Source organism: Sus scrofa, chromosome 7, assembly GCF_000003025.6.
Source record: "Sus scrofa isolate TJ Tabasco breed Duroc chromosome 7, Sscrofa11.1, whole genome shotgun sequence".
In the NCBI taxonomy this organism is placed as follows: Eukaryota; Metazoa; Chordata; class Mammalia; order Artiodactyla; family Suidae; genus Sus; species Sus scrofa.
The window spans coordinates 68,377,397-68,398,675 of record NC_010449.5 but is presented as its reverse complement, the minus strand read 5'-3'; the positions used below and the strand labels follow the sequence as shown (position 1 = coordinate 68,398,675).

Genomic DNA, 21,279 nt, shown 5'->3' with positions numbered 1-21,279 from the left:
AGCAGAAGCTTTTACTGGGTCTAGAAGGAAAAAAAAACTTCTATGGATAAAAAGACAGTAGTATATACTCTGCATTCCAAAAGAACATCCAAAAAACAATCTATAACTCTTTGGTAGTAACTTGCAGTTGCAGATTGCTGAACCAAATAGAATTTCTTAATATGTAAATAGGGCTAAAAATTCAATACCTTTTACAGAAAAGCTGGTAGAAGGAAGAGGCCTGACACTATATTCAATTAGTTGCTAAGGTACACATTTTTTAACACTTTAATAATATTCTGAAATCAGAATGTGTCAAAAGCAATGGCAAGTCATAACTAAATTGGCAAGATTTTTTCATTAGAGACATAAAATAATCTTAAAATTAATGGCTTTTTTTTGGTCTTTTTGCCTTTTCTAGGGCTGCTCCCATGGCATATGGAGGTTCCCAGGCTAGGGGTCTAATCGGAGCTGTCACTGCAGGCTACACCACAGCCACAGCAACGCAGGATCCCAGCTGCGCCTGCGACTACACCACAGCTCACAGCAACGCTGGATCCTTAACCCACTGAGCAAGGCCAGGGATCGAACCCGCAACCTCATGGTTCCTAGTCGGATTCGCCAACATTGAGCCACGAAGGGAACTCCAATTAATGGCATCTTAAATTTGATGAAATACAGTTCCCATTGTGGCTCGGTGGTAACTCGACTAGTATCCATGAAGATGCAGGTTCAATGCCTGGCCTCACCCAGTGGGTTAAGTATCCGGTATTGCTGTGAGGTGTGGTATAGGTTCCAGATGTGGCTCAGATTCTACTTTGCTGTGGCTGTGGCATAGGCCAGCAGCTACAGCTCTGATTTGACCATTAGCCTGGAAACTTCCATATGTCACAGCTGCGGCCTTAAAAAGAAAAAAAAAACTGATGAAATATATTACTCCTAACATAAAATGCTATCTGGCAATTTAGGTAGTGGTTCTCATGAACCTGATGTGGTAGTACACAAAATAAATCAATTCCACTTTTGGTTTATTTTTAAAAGAAAGAAGATACATCTATAAATTCCATTTCCTTTATGTTATAATTCACTGAAGTCAGGTTTGATAACTTCTTCTTCCCTTTTTTATTAGAGAGTAAGAATATTTTAAAAAGCTCTTTATTTCAAAGATTTGACATTATAGAATCAAATCATGTCCCTTAAAACTTAACACAGCAAAAGTCTGCACATATGAAAATTATTTTATAAAGCAGATGCTACTCTGATCCTCCAAATAGCAACTCCCTCAAAGAGTCTTCTAGTTTCAGAAATGTTGAAAGGGAAATTTTAATCACCCAAGAATAATTTTAAAAAGGCAACTAGGAAACCTAATTCTCCAATAGTCTTTCCCACTAGCATACCCACAACATTACTCACATGATTTAGAACTAAAGCTGAAAGTTAACAAATTAACAGGGAGAAACAGAGGGCCTCCATGAGAAAAAAATAAAGCAGAAAACCTTATTCAGTGAATTTACAATACTTTGGTTTAACAATCATCATCATTTTGCTATATACATATTTAATAGATAAAGCAGAAATAGAAATGTAATGATTCTCCTAAAACCATAGGACATCAGATCCAATTCTGGCTTGGAATGTGGCTGAAGGCACATTTTCAGAAAAAAGAAAACACACTAAAACAATGTATACATAAAACAGTATCTAAAAATACATCTTCATATACATTTTCCTTTTTTTTTTGTCTTTTGAGGGCCACACCTGTGGCATATGGAGGTTACAGGCTAGGGGTCTAATTGGAGCTACAGCTGCCAGCCAACGCCAGAGCCACAGCAATGCCAGATCCAAGCTGCATCTGCGACCTACAATACCACAGCTCACGGCAACCCTAGATCCTTAACCCACTGAGCAAGGCCAGGGATCGAACCTGCAATCTCATGGTTCCTAATCAGATTCGTTTCTGCTGCGTTATGACGGTAACTCCCATATACATTTTCTTAAATTTTAAATTAACGAAAGTAATTTTGAAAAAAGAGCAGGCAATGTGATCAAGGATGTGTGATAAAAGGTGTCCCAAAACAAAAATGATGAGAGTACAACCTTTTTTGTAGGAAATTCAACAATTACTCTTTTAGGTGTTTACCCTAAGGAAATACACAAAGATACAATTCAAGGATGCTCATTTATAGCAATGTCGATGGTAATGAAAATCTATAACTTAAATACTCAAAATGGAGAATTTATTAAATAATGATCATACAGTCAAACAGAGGAATATCTGGCAGTCACTTCACATTTTGCAGAAATTGATCGAACAATGTGAAAATATTTTCAAAATATACTGAGTAAAAAAGAGCTGTCTGGAAAAGAAAAAATCCTTTATTTTTTTTTTTAAAAAAAAGAGAGAACATACACATCAAATGGTATGTACCAAATGACAACAATGATTATCACTGGGAGGTAGGGACTAGATGATTTTTATTTGCTTCTATATTTTCTTTCATAAAAAGTTTTACTTTCTAATAAAATAAAGTGATTAGAAACATATATTTTAACTGAATCAAACAGTTTTATCTCTGACTACATACCATGGAAGCCATAGTAATATAAATATAAAACCTTCTAAACAAAAATTAATTTTAAAAATTCAAATTTTATCCAAATAAAGAATAATTTCCAAATGACTTTGATAATAATAGTAATATTGTAATTTATAATAAGGAAAATAAATTTTGGTCTTCATCTCTGTTCTAGGCATTAAATTCCTAAAATTCTTGGAATTCCCTAAGTGATAGGAGCAATAGAGGTGCTTTTTGTTATTCATAACTAGACTTATTTTAATAGGGAGACTTTTAGAAAGCCCTAAAGATGCAGCTAGTTGTTGTTAGTGGAATCGACCACAATTAAGAGGGTTGAAACTTTCATCCCATCCCTCAGACCTCTGGGGAGATGAAAAGCTGGAAATTGAGTCACCAATGGCTAATGATTTAATCAATGGTGTCTAAATCATAAAGCCTCCAAAAAACTGAAAGGATGGGGTTCAGAAAGCTTCTTGGTGAACACAAACATACCGACAGGCCAGGAGGGGCACTGAACTCCAGAGGAATAGGAGTTCTGTGCTTGGGACCCTTCCAGACTCCACCCTATGCATCTCTTCCATCTGGCTGTTCCTGAGTTATATCTTTTTTTTGGCTGTACCATGGCATATGGAAGTTCCCAGACCAGAGATCGAACTGGAGCCAGCAGCAACCCAAGCCGCAACCGTGACAATGCTGGATCCTTAACCTGCTGAGCCACAAGGGAACTCCTGGGTTACATCCTTTTTGCAATAAACTGGTAACCTAGTAAATAAAATGCTTTCCTGAGTTTTGCCACTTTAGCAAATTAATCCAACCCAAGGAGGGGCTCGTGGGAACTTTCAATTTATAGCCACTCAGTCAGAAGCAGAGATGACAATCTGGACTTGTGATTAGTTTCTAAAGGGAAGAAGGTGAGGGGTGGGCAGTATTGTGGAACTGACACTTTAACTTGTAGGATCTGATACTATCTGCAGGTAGGTAGGTTAGGGTCAAATTGAGTTAAATTTTAAGATACCCAGTTGATGTGGGAAAACTTCACATACATTGAGTGGTCAGAAGTGTGAGAAATGAAGCACTCTACAAGGAGGGTATTGAAAGTATAGGAGACACAAAGGAGGAGTGCTTTTCCTCCTACATTACAATGTATAAGAATAACCACATTAAAAAGTTTATTAATCTATCACACTTCTATTCTTCTCTTATAAAGGTGTTAAATATGTGTTGGTATAGTTCTAATAAAATATCATTAGTGACAAAAGGCAAAAAAAGGATGCCACACAAAAGTCCATAGATGTCTATTTACTAAAAGATAATTTCTTAATAGTCCTTTATATCCTTGCGAGTTTTTTCAACATACATGAATATGCCATATTTGAAAGAAGACAGTAAAGTAATCCTTTTCTAATCAAACATGAAAAACCCAGCAGAAAAATGTAATAAAAGCATCACTGTACAAATATCTCAATATTTTAAAGTGTAACTTACCATATAAGGAATATTCTGCTTCCTGACCTGTGTCACTCTCACTGGAGGTTGATGTGAGGCTGGTGGTTAAAGTATTACTTAATGACTGACCAACTGATAAAACTGTTGTTGCTGTAGCTACATTGCTACTACTGGTAACACTGGACGTTGACATAGTCACTGTTGATGTAGTACCAGGTGTGGTCAAATTAGGGAAACTCTGAGCGCCCATAAGAGGAGAAGCTAAAAATAAAAATGAAGCAAATCAGTACAAATGGGTAAGACCGTATAAACCTTAGAAGGACTACGCTGCATATTTAGAAAAAAGAATGAGGTCATGAAACACCAATTATCAAAAGGCTGAAAAGCAACAACTTTGGGAACCCAACTGAAATCCAACTAAAAATTCTTGTTTTTATAGCAGTATTTTTCAAAATGTTAAGCCTAGCTTTTTATATATGTAAAACAGGCAATGAAATGATTCCCAATAATATTTTCCAAGGGAATCACTTTGACCCACTGGGAGCTAAAAGTAGAATAAAAAACTTTCAAAAGCGAAAATCAATTCAGAACCTAAGTTATACCAGTATTATGCTCTGATTTCAACTGACTATGATGTTTAAGAGTCATCTATTTCCTCTTGCAAGTACTTAACGATTTATCATAGAGGAGTGAAAAACAGAAACGTGTTACTATTTTAGTATTTAGGATAAGAAGTTCTTTATCACACCTGATCAGAATATCACAATTCTACAGAACTTAATGTCATATTCTCGAAGTGTTAAATTTGACATAGTTGTATATAAAATGGTTAATCATCTAGTTAAAGACTGCACCCAAAACCCACTGAATACGAAATCCTACTCTGCATCCCTCAGAGTGGAAAAAGCATTGGGTTCCATAAGGAAAAGCTCACTTACTTGCTGTGCTCATCACATTCCTCCCCAAAGTATTAGTGTTGTTATCACTGCTGCTTCGGCTTAGATTCATGTTGTTCGTGGCATTAGTCCGTGCTATGTTTGCCACTCTCCTTACAAAACTCTCCAAGCTAGATGTTTCTCTTGAGGACAGGTTAGGTACACTTGCACTAGAGCTCATAGGGGCCCCAGCAGCCAACAAAGAACTCACTGAGAGTCTGTTACTCGCTGAAGAGCTAAGGGGCCGTTGTGAAGTTGCTTCTTTATTAGTCAACTCAGATACTGAACTAACATCAGGAGAACTAACACTAACAATCCCCATGGATATTGCACTAGACTCCCCAGGAGTACGAACAGAACTATCAGTGCCTAACTTTCTTTCAGCATTTTCACTTCCCGTTTCCGCTGTTAAGGTGCTGGTACTTGCACTGGAAGATGACCCTACTTCTGTTTGAGGGACGTTTTCAGCAGATGAAAGAACAACAATTGGTTCATGGACATCAGCTCCTGAAACTATACTGTGTTCCATTACAATTTCTGATCTCCGTTCCGTTTTGGTCGAACCCAAGCTGATGTCGCTGCTACTGGCCACGCTACACACAGAACTGCTGCTTCCTTTTCTACTTGAGGAGCCTGCAGCAGCAGATGTCTTGTCTGGACAGTTGTTTTTCACCAAGCTGCTCCATGATTGCGTTGTGCCTGAAACAGTGGATGAAACAGGTTTGGGTGATGCCACTGTATCAGGGTCGTACCCTGGTGCAAGCTTGAGGTCAAATTTTCCTTCTGCGCCCATACGGTAAGAGTTTGAGCCACCAGCATCCCAGGTGACATCAATCCAGCCTGGAAAGGGACAGGAGTTTGTGAGACCCAGCAGAAAGCAGATAGGAGCGTGTCAGACAGTAGCTCCACAACATGGGATCAGCTTTTCATCAGTGCTGTACTTCTCTGAATTTTTCATCATCTAAGGATTGCCAACTAAAATTAAATCCTTCCTTTTATTTCTCTTATTTCTGAACTGTGTTCTGGTGATATTTAAAAACAATGTAAGGATCATGTTTACATCTACTGGCATAGCTTTTACGGGGAAGAACTGATAAAAACCGTAAAAACACTGATAATGGTAAAATATTGCAACTTCAGCAAGTAGAGATGAAATCTAAGCAAAAGGTTTTTTAGTTGCTAAATGTGATTACATGCTCAAATGTTCTTTACAGAAAAAAGTGCTGGCTTAACCATTAATTTCTAAGTTTGGGCTAAATCCTATAATAGACAAAATATTCATAATACCACGTAGAAATTCTAGGTCACCAGCTCAAATAACACTAAGTTAGCATTTCGGTTGTGTTCTCAAAGTTAAGTGGTTACTTGGTTCTCTTATGATTAAGTTTAATAAGTATGAATAAGCAAGAAAATTATAATACCAAAAAATTTCGAGTATGCTAAGCTCTTTTATTACATAGAACCTATACAATGAAGATAGGAATGCGTAAAGAACTAATAAGCATAATGATTGATATTCAGTCTATGTTTACTTCTACTTGGAAAATAATACTTATTTTTTTAAAATGGAAATTAACTTCCAAAAATAAATTGCTAATTAGAAAATCAATTTAAATTTTAGAATCTTATTTTAGTATTATAAGCTAACTACTTCAGTGAAAAAAGAACACATAAAAAATATATTTTTTAAAAGTATAAGTCTTTATAAAGTTTAAAAGTACTTTACCCATACCCACACATACTCCCATGCGCACACATGTGTGCACAAACATATGCCAAGTTCATATATGTTTATGATGAGGCTCAGAGCAGTATAAATAATATTGAATTACCTGTAAGGAATATCTGCATACAAGTTGTCTGAGAGGAAACTGACTGCCCCAAATCTACATAATCTAGTTTAGATGAGATTTCAAATGCCTCAATTTATTCTGTATGCTGAAATAAGCTCTGAAGAACCAACATTTAACTATCTCTTCTGCAACATGGAAAAGTATGAGAAAAGGAAAAGTTCAAAACATTCCAATCTCAAATAAAAATTACATTTCATAGTATTAATTGGTCACAAAATATAGTGATAACTTATTTCATTGCACTTATCAAAATCTGTAACTGTATGTTTATCTGTTTTATCCAGAAGTGTGGGCTCATACATTTTTGTTGACCACTGTATATCTGAAACTTAACAAAGTACCTATACATAGGAGGCACTCATATTTGTGGAATAAATTAAAAAATTAATATTCCCACCAACATAAAGATTCTTTAGAAAGAGACTTAATTGACATAATGTGAAAAATAATTTAAAATGTGGTCCATTCACATCATGCTTGAGAATGTGTTTAAAGTGATCACTAAGGGGAACTAGAAAGTGTGCATCTATAAGTGTATAGATACAAAACTCTGAACTTCAGTATAAAAAGATGTAATCAGCATAACTACCATTTTTAGAAATGGTTGGCTGAAGTATTTGAAAGCTAAGAACCCTCTATGACATAAAGGTTTTTAAGGTGCGACTTCTCTATATTTGTCAGAACAGCAAAAAGCCTTTCTTATATGCTAAATTCTAAAATTACGATGCCAATTTTTCTATGCAGTTGCTTTACCTGACTCCAGCCCAAGAAAAACAGACAGTGCTCACATATATGTAACTAGCTCATACACTTAAAAGTCAAAACAATTTAGGGGAAATTTTTGAGTTGAATGGAACTATTGTTATTCAAATACTGTTGGTTTTTATGAATTTTGGCAGCTACATACATGTTCACTCACTGTAAATAAACTTGCTATGAAGACAATGACCTACAATTAGGGTACAACTATACAGAAATGTATTTAATAGTAAGGTAATTTAGGGAACAGAATCTTGACTGTAGTAAAACCAAAGAGTTTAAGTAAATAAATGCCTTTATCACACATATAAGATATCAAATATTAGTCAGTCTCCTAAGCACTGTCACTTTTATTATGTCTCTTTCACTATTTGGTGTAAATTGAGAATATGAACATTTTATTCTTCTTTTTTTAATGCTAGACAAAATTTGTAAGAATCCACTACTGATTAGGCAAATAATCCACTAATAACAGCCATTTAAGTTATAAGAAAAAACTAGCCATTATAGGTGCTTTTGGGAGGTAACAGCAATTTAAGTAGATATAGACTTCCTTAAAATCTATACAATCAACAATCAAAAATGAATTTGATTTTAAACAATAATCCTTGCAAAACACAAAAATTTAATATCCCAAAGAAAAGCTAGTAGGCTGAGAAATACTGTGAAATATCTTATAATCTATGAATAAATAAAAAGGCTACAATTTTTGTTCTATACTTTACTGAGAAACATTGAATTAATGCTTTTTCCTCTATGTTACATATGATTGAACAAAAAAATTTTTTACCTGATTCCTATCAAGCTAACAAGATAAAGAAAAGCATAGGAAATTAAGATAATAAATGGAAACATAAATGACAAAAACAATAATAATAAACAATAATAAAGAACACAAAATAAGAAAATGTGTCTTTAGGGTATTCATATTAAACCAGCTTATTAAATACTTCAAAATATTAGCAATAAGTTTTGTGTCAAAACCTAAGAATTTAAAATTTTTCCTTATCTCTATGTAAATGATTTCCCATTTTTAATATAAAATCAATAGATCAGTTCTTCTACATAGTCCTGGGACAATGATTCAATTTATAAATGACTGCAAAATAACAAAAGAAAAATATTTTACTTCAATATTTGATCTCTAGGTACAAATGCTAAGCACCTACTCACCATTGTGCAGCTCTCCTGTGACGGTGCCTTCTCCCTGTGGGCTGCCATCCTGATCACGCCATTTCCAATCAAGGCCTCTGATAACACGAGCCCCTGGAACCATGTACTTCAATACCTGGGAGCGTACCAGACGTCTCTGTCTTCTAAGATTAGCCTCTGCTTCCTTAGCTGCTTTTCCTGTACGTAGAAATTAGAGAAATATAACAAAATCACCTTTTATAAATTGTTTTAGTAAATCAGAAAAAACTACTGTCCTCTCTTTACCCACCTAGCTGATCTTCACATACTCCGTTGACAGTGCCATAAAGTTCAAATCCAGATAGTGAGAGATAGTGGGTTTGTCCACTAGCATTCTTCCCCATCTGTTTAATTCTCACATGTCGCCACCCTTGTTTCTCATCTTTTGGTGGATCAAGAGGCCAGGTGGCTGTTGACCTGTGAATGTATTAAGGAAATATTATGCAATGTTCCAAAACACATGAAAAAGATATTTAAAGTGGCAAATATTTTTTATACATAAGAAAACTGTGTGAAAAATAAACCTTCATATTTAGTCAACAGTTTGTTACACAAAAATCAAGAAACCAAAGGAGAAAAACAGTAGTTGAGAAAATCAATTAAAAATGAAATGTTTAAATGGATACTATTTAAACCCATAACATTAAACAATCTGACAAATAAAATCTAAAGAAATAAGACAAGAAATTTTATGTATAAATCTATGATGAAAAAGATTTTGAAAACCTTTTGCAAAGTTTTAAATGATTAAAATATTAACTTTTAGCTTGAAAATATTACTTCTTTTTTTTTTTTTTTGGCTTTTTGCCTTTTCTAGGGCCGCTTCCACGGCATATGGAGATTCCCAGGCTAGGGGTTTAATCGGAGCCATAGCCACCGGCCTACACCAGAGCCACAGCAACGCGGGATCCGAGCCGCGTCTGCAACCTACACCACAGCTCACGGCAACGCCAGATCGTCAACCCACTGAGCGAGGCCAGGGATCGAACCCGCAACCTCATGGTTCCTAGTCGGATTCGTTAACCACTGCGCCACGACGGGAACTCCGAAAATATTACCTATTAATCCTAATGTTAAGAAGCTCCTACCATTCTACATCAAATACAGAAAATAATTTAACTCCACATTCTACATGCTCCTCAATATGTGCCACAATGCACAACTAAACTTTATTAGAACTAAACCTTTTAGAAATTTTACATTGAAATTCTTTCTTTAAAAAACATATATGATCAATGCATAAAATTTAGGAAAAGAGATTAATAAAAAAACAAAAAGTCTTAATTCTATAACCAGTAATAGCCGCTGCTAACTTGCCAAACATTCACATATATTATGAATATATATAATTTAGTAAAAAGCTAATTCCATTTTTTTTTTTTGGCCACACCCACAGGATGTGGAAGTTCCCAGGTCAGGTATCAAACCCACACCACAGCAGCAACCCAAGCTGCTGCAGTGACAATGTCAGATCCTCAACCTGCTGCGCCACAGGGGAAATGGCTCTAATTCAAGTTTTTTTTCATCAATGTGCTATATATACACAGATATAACTATGTATCAACCTCTTTTAAATAAATGGACTCAGTTTCTATTAGTGTTTAATCTAAATTTTGATAAAGTATTTCAAATTTTTTAAATTAGAGTATCAAGTGATATTTTTCTTTCCTTTTTTTTTTTTTTTCGGTCTTTTTAGAGCCACACCACGGCATATAGAGGTTTCTAGGGAAGGGGATGAATTGGAACTATAGCTGTTGGCCAAGCCCACAACCACAGCAAAGCCACATACAAGCCACGTCTGAATGCCAGATCCTTAACCCACAGAGAGGGGCCTCATGGATGCTAGTCAGATTCATTTCTGCTGAGCCATGACGGGAACTCCTCAAGTGGTATTTTTAGAAAGAAAATTCTGTTCACTATCTCACAAAAAACAGAACTCTTAAGAGGATATAGTGATAAAAATAAAACTCTTTACTGAGTTTTCCAATTTACAAAGACTCCTCAACTAACCCTGGTTCATTGAGACTGCAGTCATCAACATGGGTATATAAAGAAGTCCAGTTCTGTCCATCTTTGGATACCTGGAAAACCCAATTTCTCAGTGCAGACCTTCCATAACCACGAGCATGACGAAGTGTATATGCTGATGGTATCACCCAGAGACCCAGATCTATGGCAAACCAAGCATTCTTATCATCATTGCTATGACAATTTAAAGCTGAATTATCACGACTTAATATGTCTTCTAAGCGGCCATAAGGTAGATTTCTTCCTTCTGATGATGTTACTACTACAAGTCCATATGCAGCTGGATTTACCCATTCATATGCAGTTCTACACAAAACAAAGAAAATACTGTTAAGCAGTGTTAACAGTCTACACTACTTCATTTTTATTTATTTTATTTATTTTTATTTTTTTGTCTTTTTGTCTTTTCTAGGGCTGCACCCACGGCATGTGGAGGTTCCCAGGCTAGGGGTTGAATTGGAGCTGTAGCCATCACCTATGCCACAGCCACAGCAACACAGGGATCCGAGCCACATTTGTGACCTACACCACAGTTCACAGCAATGTCAGATCCTTAACCCACTGAGTGAGGCTAGGGATCGAACCCACAACCTCATGGTTCCTAGTCGGATTCATTAACCACTGAGCCATGATGGGAACTCCTACATTATTTTTAAAAACCTGCATCCATTCATATTAGCTTTTTTCCAAATCAAATTATATTAATTTTTTTAAATTCTACATTTAACAATTTTTTTCTTCATAAAAAATAATTTAGATGGTCTCTCTTTTTTTTTTTTTTTGTCTTTTTAGCTATTTCTTGGGCCGCTCCCGCAGCATATGGAGGTTCCCAGGCTAGGGGTCGAACTGGAGCTGTAGCCACCGGCTAGAGCCACAGCAATGCGGGATCCGAGCCGCGTCTGCAACCTACACCACAGCTCACGGCAATGCTGGACCGTTAACCCACTGAGCAAGGGCAGGGACCGAACCCGCAACCTCATGGTTCCTAGTCGGATTCGTTAACCACTGCGCCACGATGGGAACTCCCTAGATGGTCTTAAATTTAACCTAACAGCCAAAATTTCTAAGACTGCAGGATACTTGGAGTGATTAATAATTTTAATCTACTACCTAGAATTCTTTTTCCAGATGAATGTTTTCACTCAGCATTAAACAGAATGACTTACTTGGCATTTGTCCCAATCCAGTAAACGATTCCATTTTCATCAAAATCATGCTGGTGCCGAAATATAAAATTTTGGCCTTCTCTTAATTTTCGAACAAAAACAAATGAAGATCGGTCGAAATCATACCACTGCTTTGCTACCTAACCAAAGAAAACATGGAGGACACCTTAAAAATATTTTGAAATGCACTGCCCACTTTGTTGCTGTCCTTTTAATGCGTATTATTTTAGAATCAGTACTCATTTAAGAGCACTTGAAAAAGAAAAAACTCTAGAAATTCCACAAACACAGCACCCCACTATTTTAATGGAGTATTTCTTTATTCTTTCAATAGCTAGAATAAAACAAAGCCTTGATCATACTATACAAAAACATTTTTCTCTTATTAGTCTTATACATTATAATAGCTATATAACATTCAAGTTAGGGAAATAAATACCAACTCAATATTCCTTTATTGGTTGGCCTTAAGGGTTTTTTCCACTATTTTAGTATTATAAATAGCTATAATACACATTTTTATGAAGAAACCGTCTCTCGTGGATAAAGATTATTTTCTGATACAGAATTCCTAAGTCAAACTATATTACTGTTAACACTGGATCTATACTTCCCAAATCACTTTCCTAAAGGGCTAAAACCACAGCAAAGAATACTTATTTCACCACGACCTTGCCACAAGCTCACCATTTTTAAGAGATACTGTTCTAGAGATTCAACTGTAGCTAAGGGTTCCATCTTCAACATCCTGCCAGTTCTGTCTATTAGTGCAGTTTCACCAGGTGCACGTTCTAACCGAAATCTTAATCTTCTTGTAAGTATCTACAAAGAGATAATCAAAATGCTTCAGAAAACACTTTGCTTCTTTCTTAGAATTTTAAAAGCAAGAAATATTACATGAACACAACAATTGAGATTTTAAAAGTATAATAATAAAGAAAGGATCAATGTTTTGTATTAAATGTTTTTTTAAAGAGGTTTACTGAATGAGTGATATTTTCATGAAAAAGTTAACTACTTAAACTTTCTAACCGCTTCATATATATACATGGTTTAAATAAAATTATTATAAAGCACTTAATGTAAATATTACATCTCTGATAACCTGCAAATTTTTAAGTTATGAAAAGCAGCTAATTAACTTAGGCTTTCAAAGCTAGAATATATTAAATAATCTATGGCTAATAAGTTTTAAAAAATAAGAGAAAGCGTTAACTTAAACATATTACTATATGTTTAAGGATCAACATAAACATACTACTATATATAAAACAGATAATAAGAACCACTGTAGAGCACAGAGAACTATACGCTATATTATAATAATCTATAAGAGAAAAGAATCTTTAAAAATACATATTTGTATAGTTGAATCACTTTACTATACCCTTGAAACTATAACATTTTAAATCAACTATAATAAAAATAAATTTAAAAAGGGAAAGAAAAAGGAAAAAAGATAGCTTTCAATTCAATATGTTTTAGTAAGCAGAACAAGTATGCAATGAACAATTTTAGGTAGACTCATTTCTGAATGAATCATAACTAATTCCTACAGACACATAATTAAATGTTTGTATGTACTTTGGGGTTGCATTTTAGAGTACAAACTAATGCATTTTAGACTATAACCCTGATGGCACATTTCTAGCCTTCCTGTCTTTGTGTACCTTGCACAGTCTCCTGAAATGAGATATGAAAAGATGTTGGTCTTCCTAGGACTGTATAAGTAGGGGAATTTCTAGTCTTTGAGATTTATTTATTTTTATTATTTTTTTTTTCCTAGGGCCACTCCGGCAGCATATGGAGGTTCCCAGGCTAGGGGTCGAATCGGAGCTGTAGACGCCAGCCTATGCCAGAGCCACAGCAGCACAGGATCCGAGCCGCATGTTCAACCTACACCACAGCTCACAGCAATGCCGGATCCTTAACCAACTGAGCAAGGCCAGGGAACAAACCCACAACCTCATGGTTCCTAATCAGATTTGTTAACCGCTGTGCCACGACGGGAACGCCGAGATTTATTTTTTACCCCATTCACTTACCAAGGATAAAACCTTTAAAAGGATATACCAGAATTACCACTGTGGCACAATGGGGTTGGTGGTGTCTCTGCAGTGCCAAAGGGTTCAAAACCTGACCCAGCACTTCTGGGTTAAGGATCTGGCACTGCCACAGCTGTGGCACAGCTGCAATTGTGGCTCAGATCTGATTCCTGTCCTAGGAGCTCCATATGCCGCAGGGCAGCCAAAAAGGAAAAAAAGAAAAAAAAAGATACACCAAAAAAATCCCCTTATTCTTCTATTTTATTCTGTCTGAAGTAAAGGACAAAGTGTGCCTCTGCATCATGTTTAATATATATACCATGTCAGGTGAACTAAGTATACCGTAACTCCTTGAACCAGCTTCTACTCTGGGAGTCTAGTGGCTTTGGTAATACCACTAAATTCTTGAGGATATGGCAAGTTTTTTACCTTGAGTAGGCATTGTTTTTGCAAATATAGTTTCTTAGTCACTTATTAAAGGCTATATTTATTATTTAACTTTTTTAGGGCTGTACTTGTGGCATAGAGAAGTTCCCAGGCTAGGGGTTGAATTACAGCTGCAAGTGAAGGCCTATACCACAGCCGCAGCAACACGGGATCTGAGGCGCATCTGCAACCTACACTATAGTTTGTGGCAATGCCAGATCCTTAACCTACAGAGCAAGGCCAGGAATCAAACCTGCATTCTCATGGATATTGTCAGGTTCTTTACAGGCTGGGCCACAATGGGAACTCCTTAAAGGGTACATTTAAAAGAAACTATCTGATGTAGTGGAATGCAGGATGGGCTGGGTAAAGTAAAGATTCAAGGCCAAAGAATCTGCTAGAAAATACTAAAGTAGGAGTTACCGTTGTGGTTCAGTGGGTTACGAACCCGACTAATACCCATGAGGACGTATGTAGGTTTGATCCCTGGATCTGCTCTGTGGGTTAAGGATCCAGCGTTGCCATGAGCTGCGGTGTAGGTCACAGATGTGGCTTGGATCTGGCGTTGCTGTGGCTACGGCGTAGGCTGGCAGCTGCAGCTCCCATTTGACCTCTACCCTGGGAACTTCCATGTGCTACACTGCCAGTGCAGCCCTAAAAAAGAAAAAAGAAGAAAAGAAAATACTAAAGTAACCCATAGAGGATGTGATAAAGATCTGAGTGGGGATATTAGCAGTAAGAATATTTGTTTTATCTGTTCATATCTGGTTCCTAGCTGCTAATAAAAAAATAGTTTAACAAATGAATATCAACCAAAAAACATTTAGCAAGAAAACAGGCTTTTTATAAAACATATGATAATCACAGATTCCCAAAAGCATCATCAATAGAAATAGGCTAAGAAAGGCCTCCTGGCTCTAACCAATGACATACAGAAAAATATTGTGCTTAATATATTTTCATATTTTTGCATATGCTGAGATTACACTCTGAGACAAAGGGACAACTCATAATTCTAGAACAAAAAGACTCATTTCTGCTATTAAACTGAGAAAATTCTTTATCCATTTATGATCTACCAAATATGATGTACTACTTACAATAAATATTGAAATACCAATACATTCAAGAGTCATTAAAAAGAACAATCAATGGGAAAAAGACAGCCTCCTCAGCAAGAGGGGCTGTGAGAACCTAACAGCTGCATGTAAATCAATGAAACTAGAACATACCCTCACATCATGCACAAAAATAAACTCGAAATGGCTTCAAGAGTTAAACACAAAACATGACATCATAAAACTCACAGAAGAGAACACATGCAAAACATTCTCTGACATAAACTGTACAAATGTTTTATTAGGTCAGTCTCCCAAAGCAATAGAAATAAAAACAAAAATAAACAAATGGTACCTAACCAAACTTGCAAGGCTTTGCACAGCAAAAGAAGCCATTAAAAAAAAGAGAAAAGACAAATCACAGAATCGAGAAAATACTTGTAAACCATGCAATTGATAAAGGCTAAATCTCCAAGATATACAAATAACTCATAAAACTCAACAACAAAAAAAAGCAAACAACCCAATCAAAAAATGGGCAGAAGACCTAAACAGACATTTCTCTAAAGAAGATATACATATGGCCAGTATGCACATAAAAAGATGCTCAACATCACTACTTAGAGAAATGCATATCAGAGCTACAATGAGGTACCTACCACTTATACCAGTCAGCATGGCCATCATCAAAAAGTCTACAAATAACATATGTTGGAGAGGGTGTGGAGAAAAGGAACCTCCTACACTACTGGTGAAAATGTAAATTGATACAACCACTATGCAAAACAGTATGGAAATTCCTCAGAAAATTAAAAATGGAACTACCATATGACCCAGCAATCCCATTCCTGGGTATATATCTGGACAAAACTATAATTCAAAAAGGTGCTTGCACCCATATGTTAATTGCAGCACTATTCACAATTGTCAAGACATGGAAACAACAAAATGTCTATCGACAGATGAATGGATTAAGAAGATGTGGTACATATATACAGTGGAATACACCACTCAGCCATAAAAAGGAATGAAATAATGCCATTTACAGCGACATGGATACAACCAGAGATTCTCATTCTAAGTGAAGTAAGTCAGAAAGATAAAGACAAAATACCATATGATATCACTCAAATGTGGAATCTAAAATATGGTCCAAATGAAACTATCTATAAAACAGAAACAGACTCACAGACAGAGAATAGAGTTGTGCTTTCCAAGGGGGCAGGGAAAAAAGTGGGATGGACTGGGAGTTTGGGGTTAGTAGACAGAAACTATTGCATTTAGAATGGATAAGCAAGGAGTTCTCGTCGCGGCTCAGTGGTTAATGAATCCAACTAGGAACCATGAGGTTGCGGGTTCAATCCCTGGCCTCGCTCAGTGGGTTAAGGATCTGGCGTTGCTGTGTCTCTGGCAAAGGCCGGTGGCTACAGCTCCAATTAGACCCCTAGCCTAGGAACCTCCATTTGCCACAGGTGTAGCCCTAGAAAAAGACAAAAAAATTAAAAAATAATAAAAAATAATAATAAAAAATAGAATGGATAAGCAATACAGTACTACTATAAGAATAGGGAATTATATCCAATAGAACATGATGGAAAATAATATATATATAAAGAATCTGTATAATTAAAAAAAAAAACAATCAAATAGCATAAGTGGTAAAATCTTTACTAAGCACAATCATTTTAATAAAATACAAAATATTTTTTTTGTTTTTGTTTTTTTTTTAAGGAACATATATAACACTACTCCTAAATGCATTTAGTAATAATAGCAACTGCATTTTCCATGGTTACCTGCAGGTTATAAGTGGATCCTGGTGTATCATACAAATGGAGAGGTAGACGTTCAATAGATTCCAGCACAGCTATTAACTTTCGGATTAATGCAACAGCTGGTCGACTAAGAATAAAAATAATTAAGAACTTTTATATAAGTTAATGCTAAAGGTCATATAGAAACTACAATAACCAACCTCATACAGGTCCTTACTTTCTTTATTAATGCAAAGAGAAGTTTAATTTTGTACTAGACTACATCTAAGTAAGCAAAGGTAATATCATAACTGAATTTTTACTTAAGAATAAAATATTTCATTTTTCTTATGAAACTTTCATCAGTTGCCTTCAAAGCTATGTATATTTTAATGTGTAACTTACTTTTTAAAGTTTAAACAATTTTATTACATAATATTTGATATAGAATACACAAAGCAGCCAAGTTTAGAAAATGATAGTATTTATCGGCAAGGCAACACTGTACAATATTTGTGGAAAACAGCGTGATAATTTGTATCAAGAACCTTTAAAAAAGTCATCAATAACTCAGTAACACAATTTTTTTTTTTTTTTTTTTTGGTTTTTTATCCTTTTAGAGCCACACCTGTGGCACATGGAGGTTCCCAGGCTAGGTAGGGGTCTAATCAGAGCTATAGTTGCCGGCCGCCGGCCTACACCACAGCCACAGCAACACGGGATCCTTAACCCACTGAGCGAGGCCAGGGATCGAACCCATAACCTCATGGTTCCTAATCGGATTGTTTCGGCTGCGCCATGACAGGAACTCCCAAGTAATACAATTTAAAAGAACTAAAAGAATTATGTAAAAAGATGTTGCCACTGAGACAAGGCTATTTTAGTAATAACTTGCAAATAGCTAATTTTTCAATATTTAAATAAATTATCATACACCACAAATGTAATATGCACTCATTTAAAATTAATGGAATTAACTGAATCTTCTTTATTTTAAAATTTCAATCACATTCCAAAATAAATAAAACAGTAGAATGCACTTTTAGCAACTCATAACCCAGCTTCAACAATTACCTACTAATGGCCAAATGACTTCTCTCTACATCCTCACCCATTTCTCTCCTTTCCATATAGTCTTAAAAAATACCAAATATCATATCTTATCCAGAAATACTTTGAGTATGTATTGCTACAAAAAAATTCTTAAAAAAATCATATCATTACATCTAAAAAGGTATGAATACCAACAAATATTTAATCAGAATTAAAATTTCCAATTTTATCACAGATTATCTAATTTAAAATAAGGTCAGCTGCATTCATAGCAGAGAAGGAATCCTAGTTTTATTCCATTAGATTGAAAATGCTTTAAAAAAATCTTTCCTTTTCCATATATTTATAATATAAGCTACTTTTGTATTGAAGAAAAAATTTCCTGTTTTGTGTATTAACAGTATATTAGACCCTATTAAAACACTTTTTTTATTTTTTGTCTGTGCCCACAGCATGTGGAAGTTCCTAGGCCAAGGATCGAACCTGGGCCAGAGCTGTAACCAGAGCCACAGCAGTGACAATGCCAGATCCTTAACCCACTGAGCCACGCGACTCCTAGACTCTATTTTAAAGGAAGTATATTAATTTGCAAGTACTGCAAAAATCAAATTAAAAGAAATTTGGAGATTTACCTTTCATCATCTTCATTTTCACTGAAGGCTGTTTTAAAAACATTTATTCTTTCTACTAGTTGACTACAATCTTGTTTCATATCTAAATCCATGCTCTAAAAAAACCAAAAAGCACCAAAAAAAAATATTTTAGGGCTGTTATTGAAATTTGTCCAAAACTACATGTGGCAAAGATAAATATTACTATATTACAAATTATCAATACAATCTAAGTGAAATCATTATTTTCTTTCAATTAAAATTCTTTTTATCATATGACTAGTAGACCATGGCTATCATCTACAATGTTAAAATGGAGAATTTAATTACATTGCTTTCACAAAGTGTAGTGGTATGCAAGGAAATTCCAAATTATTTGTGAACATTCTGCATTTTAAAAGTATTATTTACATTAATTAGTATCAAAAAAATTGGACTGGTATATCAAAATAATGATTTCATAGATAACACTAAGTGATATAAAGTGATGCTATATCAATATAATTTTGAAATATTAAAATAATTTAATATTTTATATTAAAATATAGATATTAACACTAAATTGAATAGAAATATACGCTTAGTAGCAAATCATCAAATATTCACATAAACTCCCTAAATTGTCAATGCTCATAAATTAATTCTATGTATTTTACGTATTCAAAAGGTCTATAAACTAACTCCACTTTATGTTAAGTTATGAGGAAATCAGAACAGTGAATAATATTAAATATTAGGCTATTACAAGTAAGTGTTTTTGTTTTGTTTAGTTTTATTTTTTTGACTGCACCCATAGAGTGTGGAAGTTCCTGCACCAGGGATCGAACCCATACCACAGCAGAGACAATGCCAAATTCTTAACCTGTTAACCCACCAGAGAACTCCACAAATAAATGTTTTTGTTCAAACAAATCTTGGAATTATAATTGAGTAACTAAAAATTCTAAACAATCTCAGTTATTTAAAGTGGTTCAAAACTAATAATACAACTTAGAGGAAAGGCTGGAGAAATTATAAATGTTAACACTAATCAGTTTTTAATATTTCTGGACAAAAAAAAGTAAATATCACTATGGTAAAAGTATACCACACATCACCTTTTTAATTATACACTTTGTTCTGTACTACTTCATAAACTTACATTGTTTAAAACAGTAAGAAGTGCTTGCACCAAGCCACTACTGCACATTTCGTATGGTGAAATTGTGTTTTCATCCTTCAAAAGTACAATTAGATTTTCTAAAGCTGTCTTCATCAAATCTCTCCAAGTGTTCTCACTCTCAATACACTAAAAGAAAAAAATTAAAGACAATTAAAAAATAAACAGACCTTAATATACTTATCAGAACATCTATTACTATGAAAATACATTAATAGATATTAAAGAAGATTAAGAAATTCCGGAGTTCCCGTCATGGTTCAGAGGTTAACGAATCCAGTTAGGAACCATGAGGTTGCGGGTTCGATCCCCGGCCCTGCTCAGCGGATTAAGGATCCAGCATTGCCGTGAGCTGTGGTATAGGTTGCAGACGCGGCTCTGATCTCACGTTGCTGTGGCTCTGGCATAGGCTGGTGGCTACAGCTCCGATTAGACCCCTAGCCTGGGAACCCCATATGCCATGGGAAGTGGCCCTAGAAAAGGCAAAAGAAAAAAGAAAAAAAAAAAAGATTAAGAAATTCAAATTATTAATGCAAATTATCTATATCAGGGTTGACAAACTTTTGTAAAGGGATAACAGTAATTTTTTTTTTTTACTTTATAAGCCATGCACCTGTTTAACTAAAATTTTTTTTTTTTTTTAGTTCCCGGGCCAAGGACCAAACCCCCACCAAAGCTGTAACCAGAGCCATAGCAGTGACATATTGGATCCTTAATCCACTGAGCCAGAAGGTACTAAACTCCTAATTTTGTACCTTTCTTCTTCTTCTTCTTTTTTTTTTTTTTAGGGTCACACCCGCAGCATATGGAGATTTCCCAGGCTAGGGATCAAAGGGTCAAATCAGAGCTACGGCTGCCAGCCTATACCACAGACACAGCAATTCGGGATCTGAGCCACATCTGCAACCTACACCACAGGTCACGGCAACACCGGATCCTTAACCCACTGAGCAAGGCCAGGGATCAAACCCATGTCTTCATGGATGCTAGTCAGATTCGTTTCCACCGAGCCATGATGGGAACTCCTAACAATATGTAAATAAAAGAGTGTGGCTCTGAGCAATAAAACTACTTATAGACACTGACATTATACATTCATATAATTTTTATTATATATTCATATAATTTTCAGGGATCATGAAATATTATTCTTATTTTCAATTTGTCTTCAACCATTTAAAAATGTAAAAACTGGAGTTCCCACCGTGGTACAATGGATTAGAAACATCTCAGCAGTACC

General features: G+C 35.3%; 1 protein-coding gene across 9 annotated transcripts in view; it reads right to left on the bottom strand.

Moving 5' to 3' along the window:
* HECTD1 (HECT domain E3 ubiquitin protein ligase 1) overlaps positions 1 to 21,279 on the bottom strand; it is a 104,237-nt gene that overhangs the window by 23,728 nt on the left and 59,230 nt on the right. For 4 of the 9 annotated variants that reach the window (XM_013978136.2, XM_021099880.1, XM_021099877.1 and 1 more), the window contains exons 17-26: positions 20,022 to 20,168; positions 18,902 to 18,996; positions 17,259 to 17,364; positions 12,621 to 12,755; positions 11,934 to 12,073; positions 10,750 to 11,073; positions 8,990 to 9,156; positions 8,722 to 8,898; positions 4,940 to 5,776; positions 4,041 to 4,262 (exon numbers count right to left, since the gene is read on the bottom strand). In XM_013978136.2, the coding sequence (XP_013833590.2) occupies positions 4,041 to 4,262; positions 4,940 to 5,776; positions 8,722 to 8,898; positions 8,990 to 9,156; positions 10,750 to 11,073; positions 11,934 to 12,073; positions 12,621 to 12,755; positions 17,259 to 17,364; positions 18,902 to 18,996; positions 20,022 to 20,168 (2,350 nt within the window). The remainder of the gene's footprint in view (positions 1 to 4,040; positions 4,263 to 4,939; positions 5,777 to 8,721; positions 8,899 to 8,989; positions 9,157 to 10,749; positions 11,074 to 11,933; positions 12,074 to 12,620; positions 12,756 to 17,258; positions 17,365 to 18,901; positions 18,997 to 20,021; positions 20,169 to 21,279) is intronic. The other 5 variants (XM_021099878.1, XM_021099882.1, XM_021099879.1 and 2 more) reach the window with 2 other exon arrangements.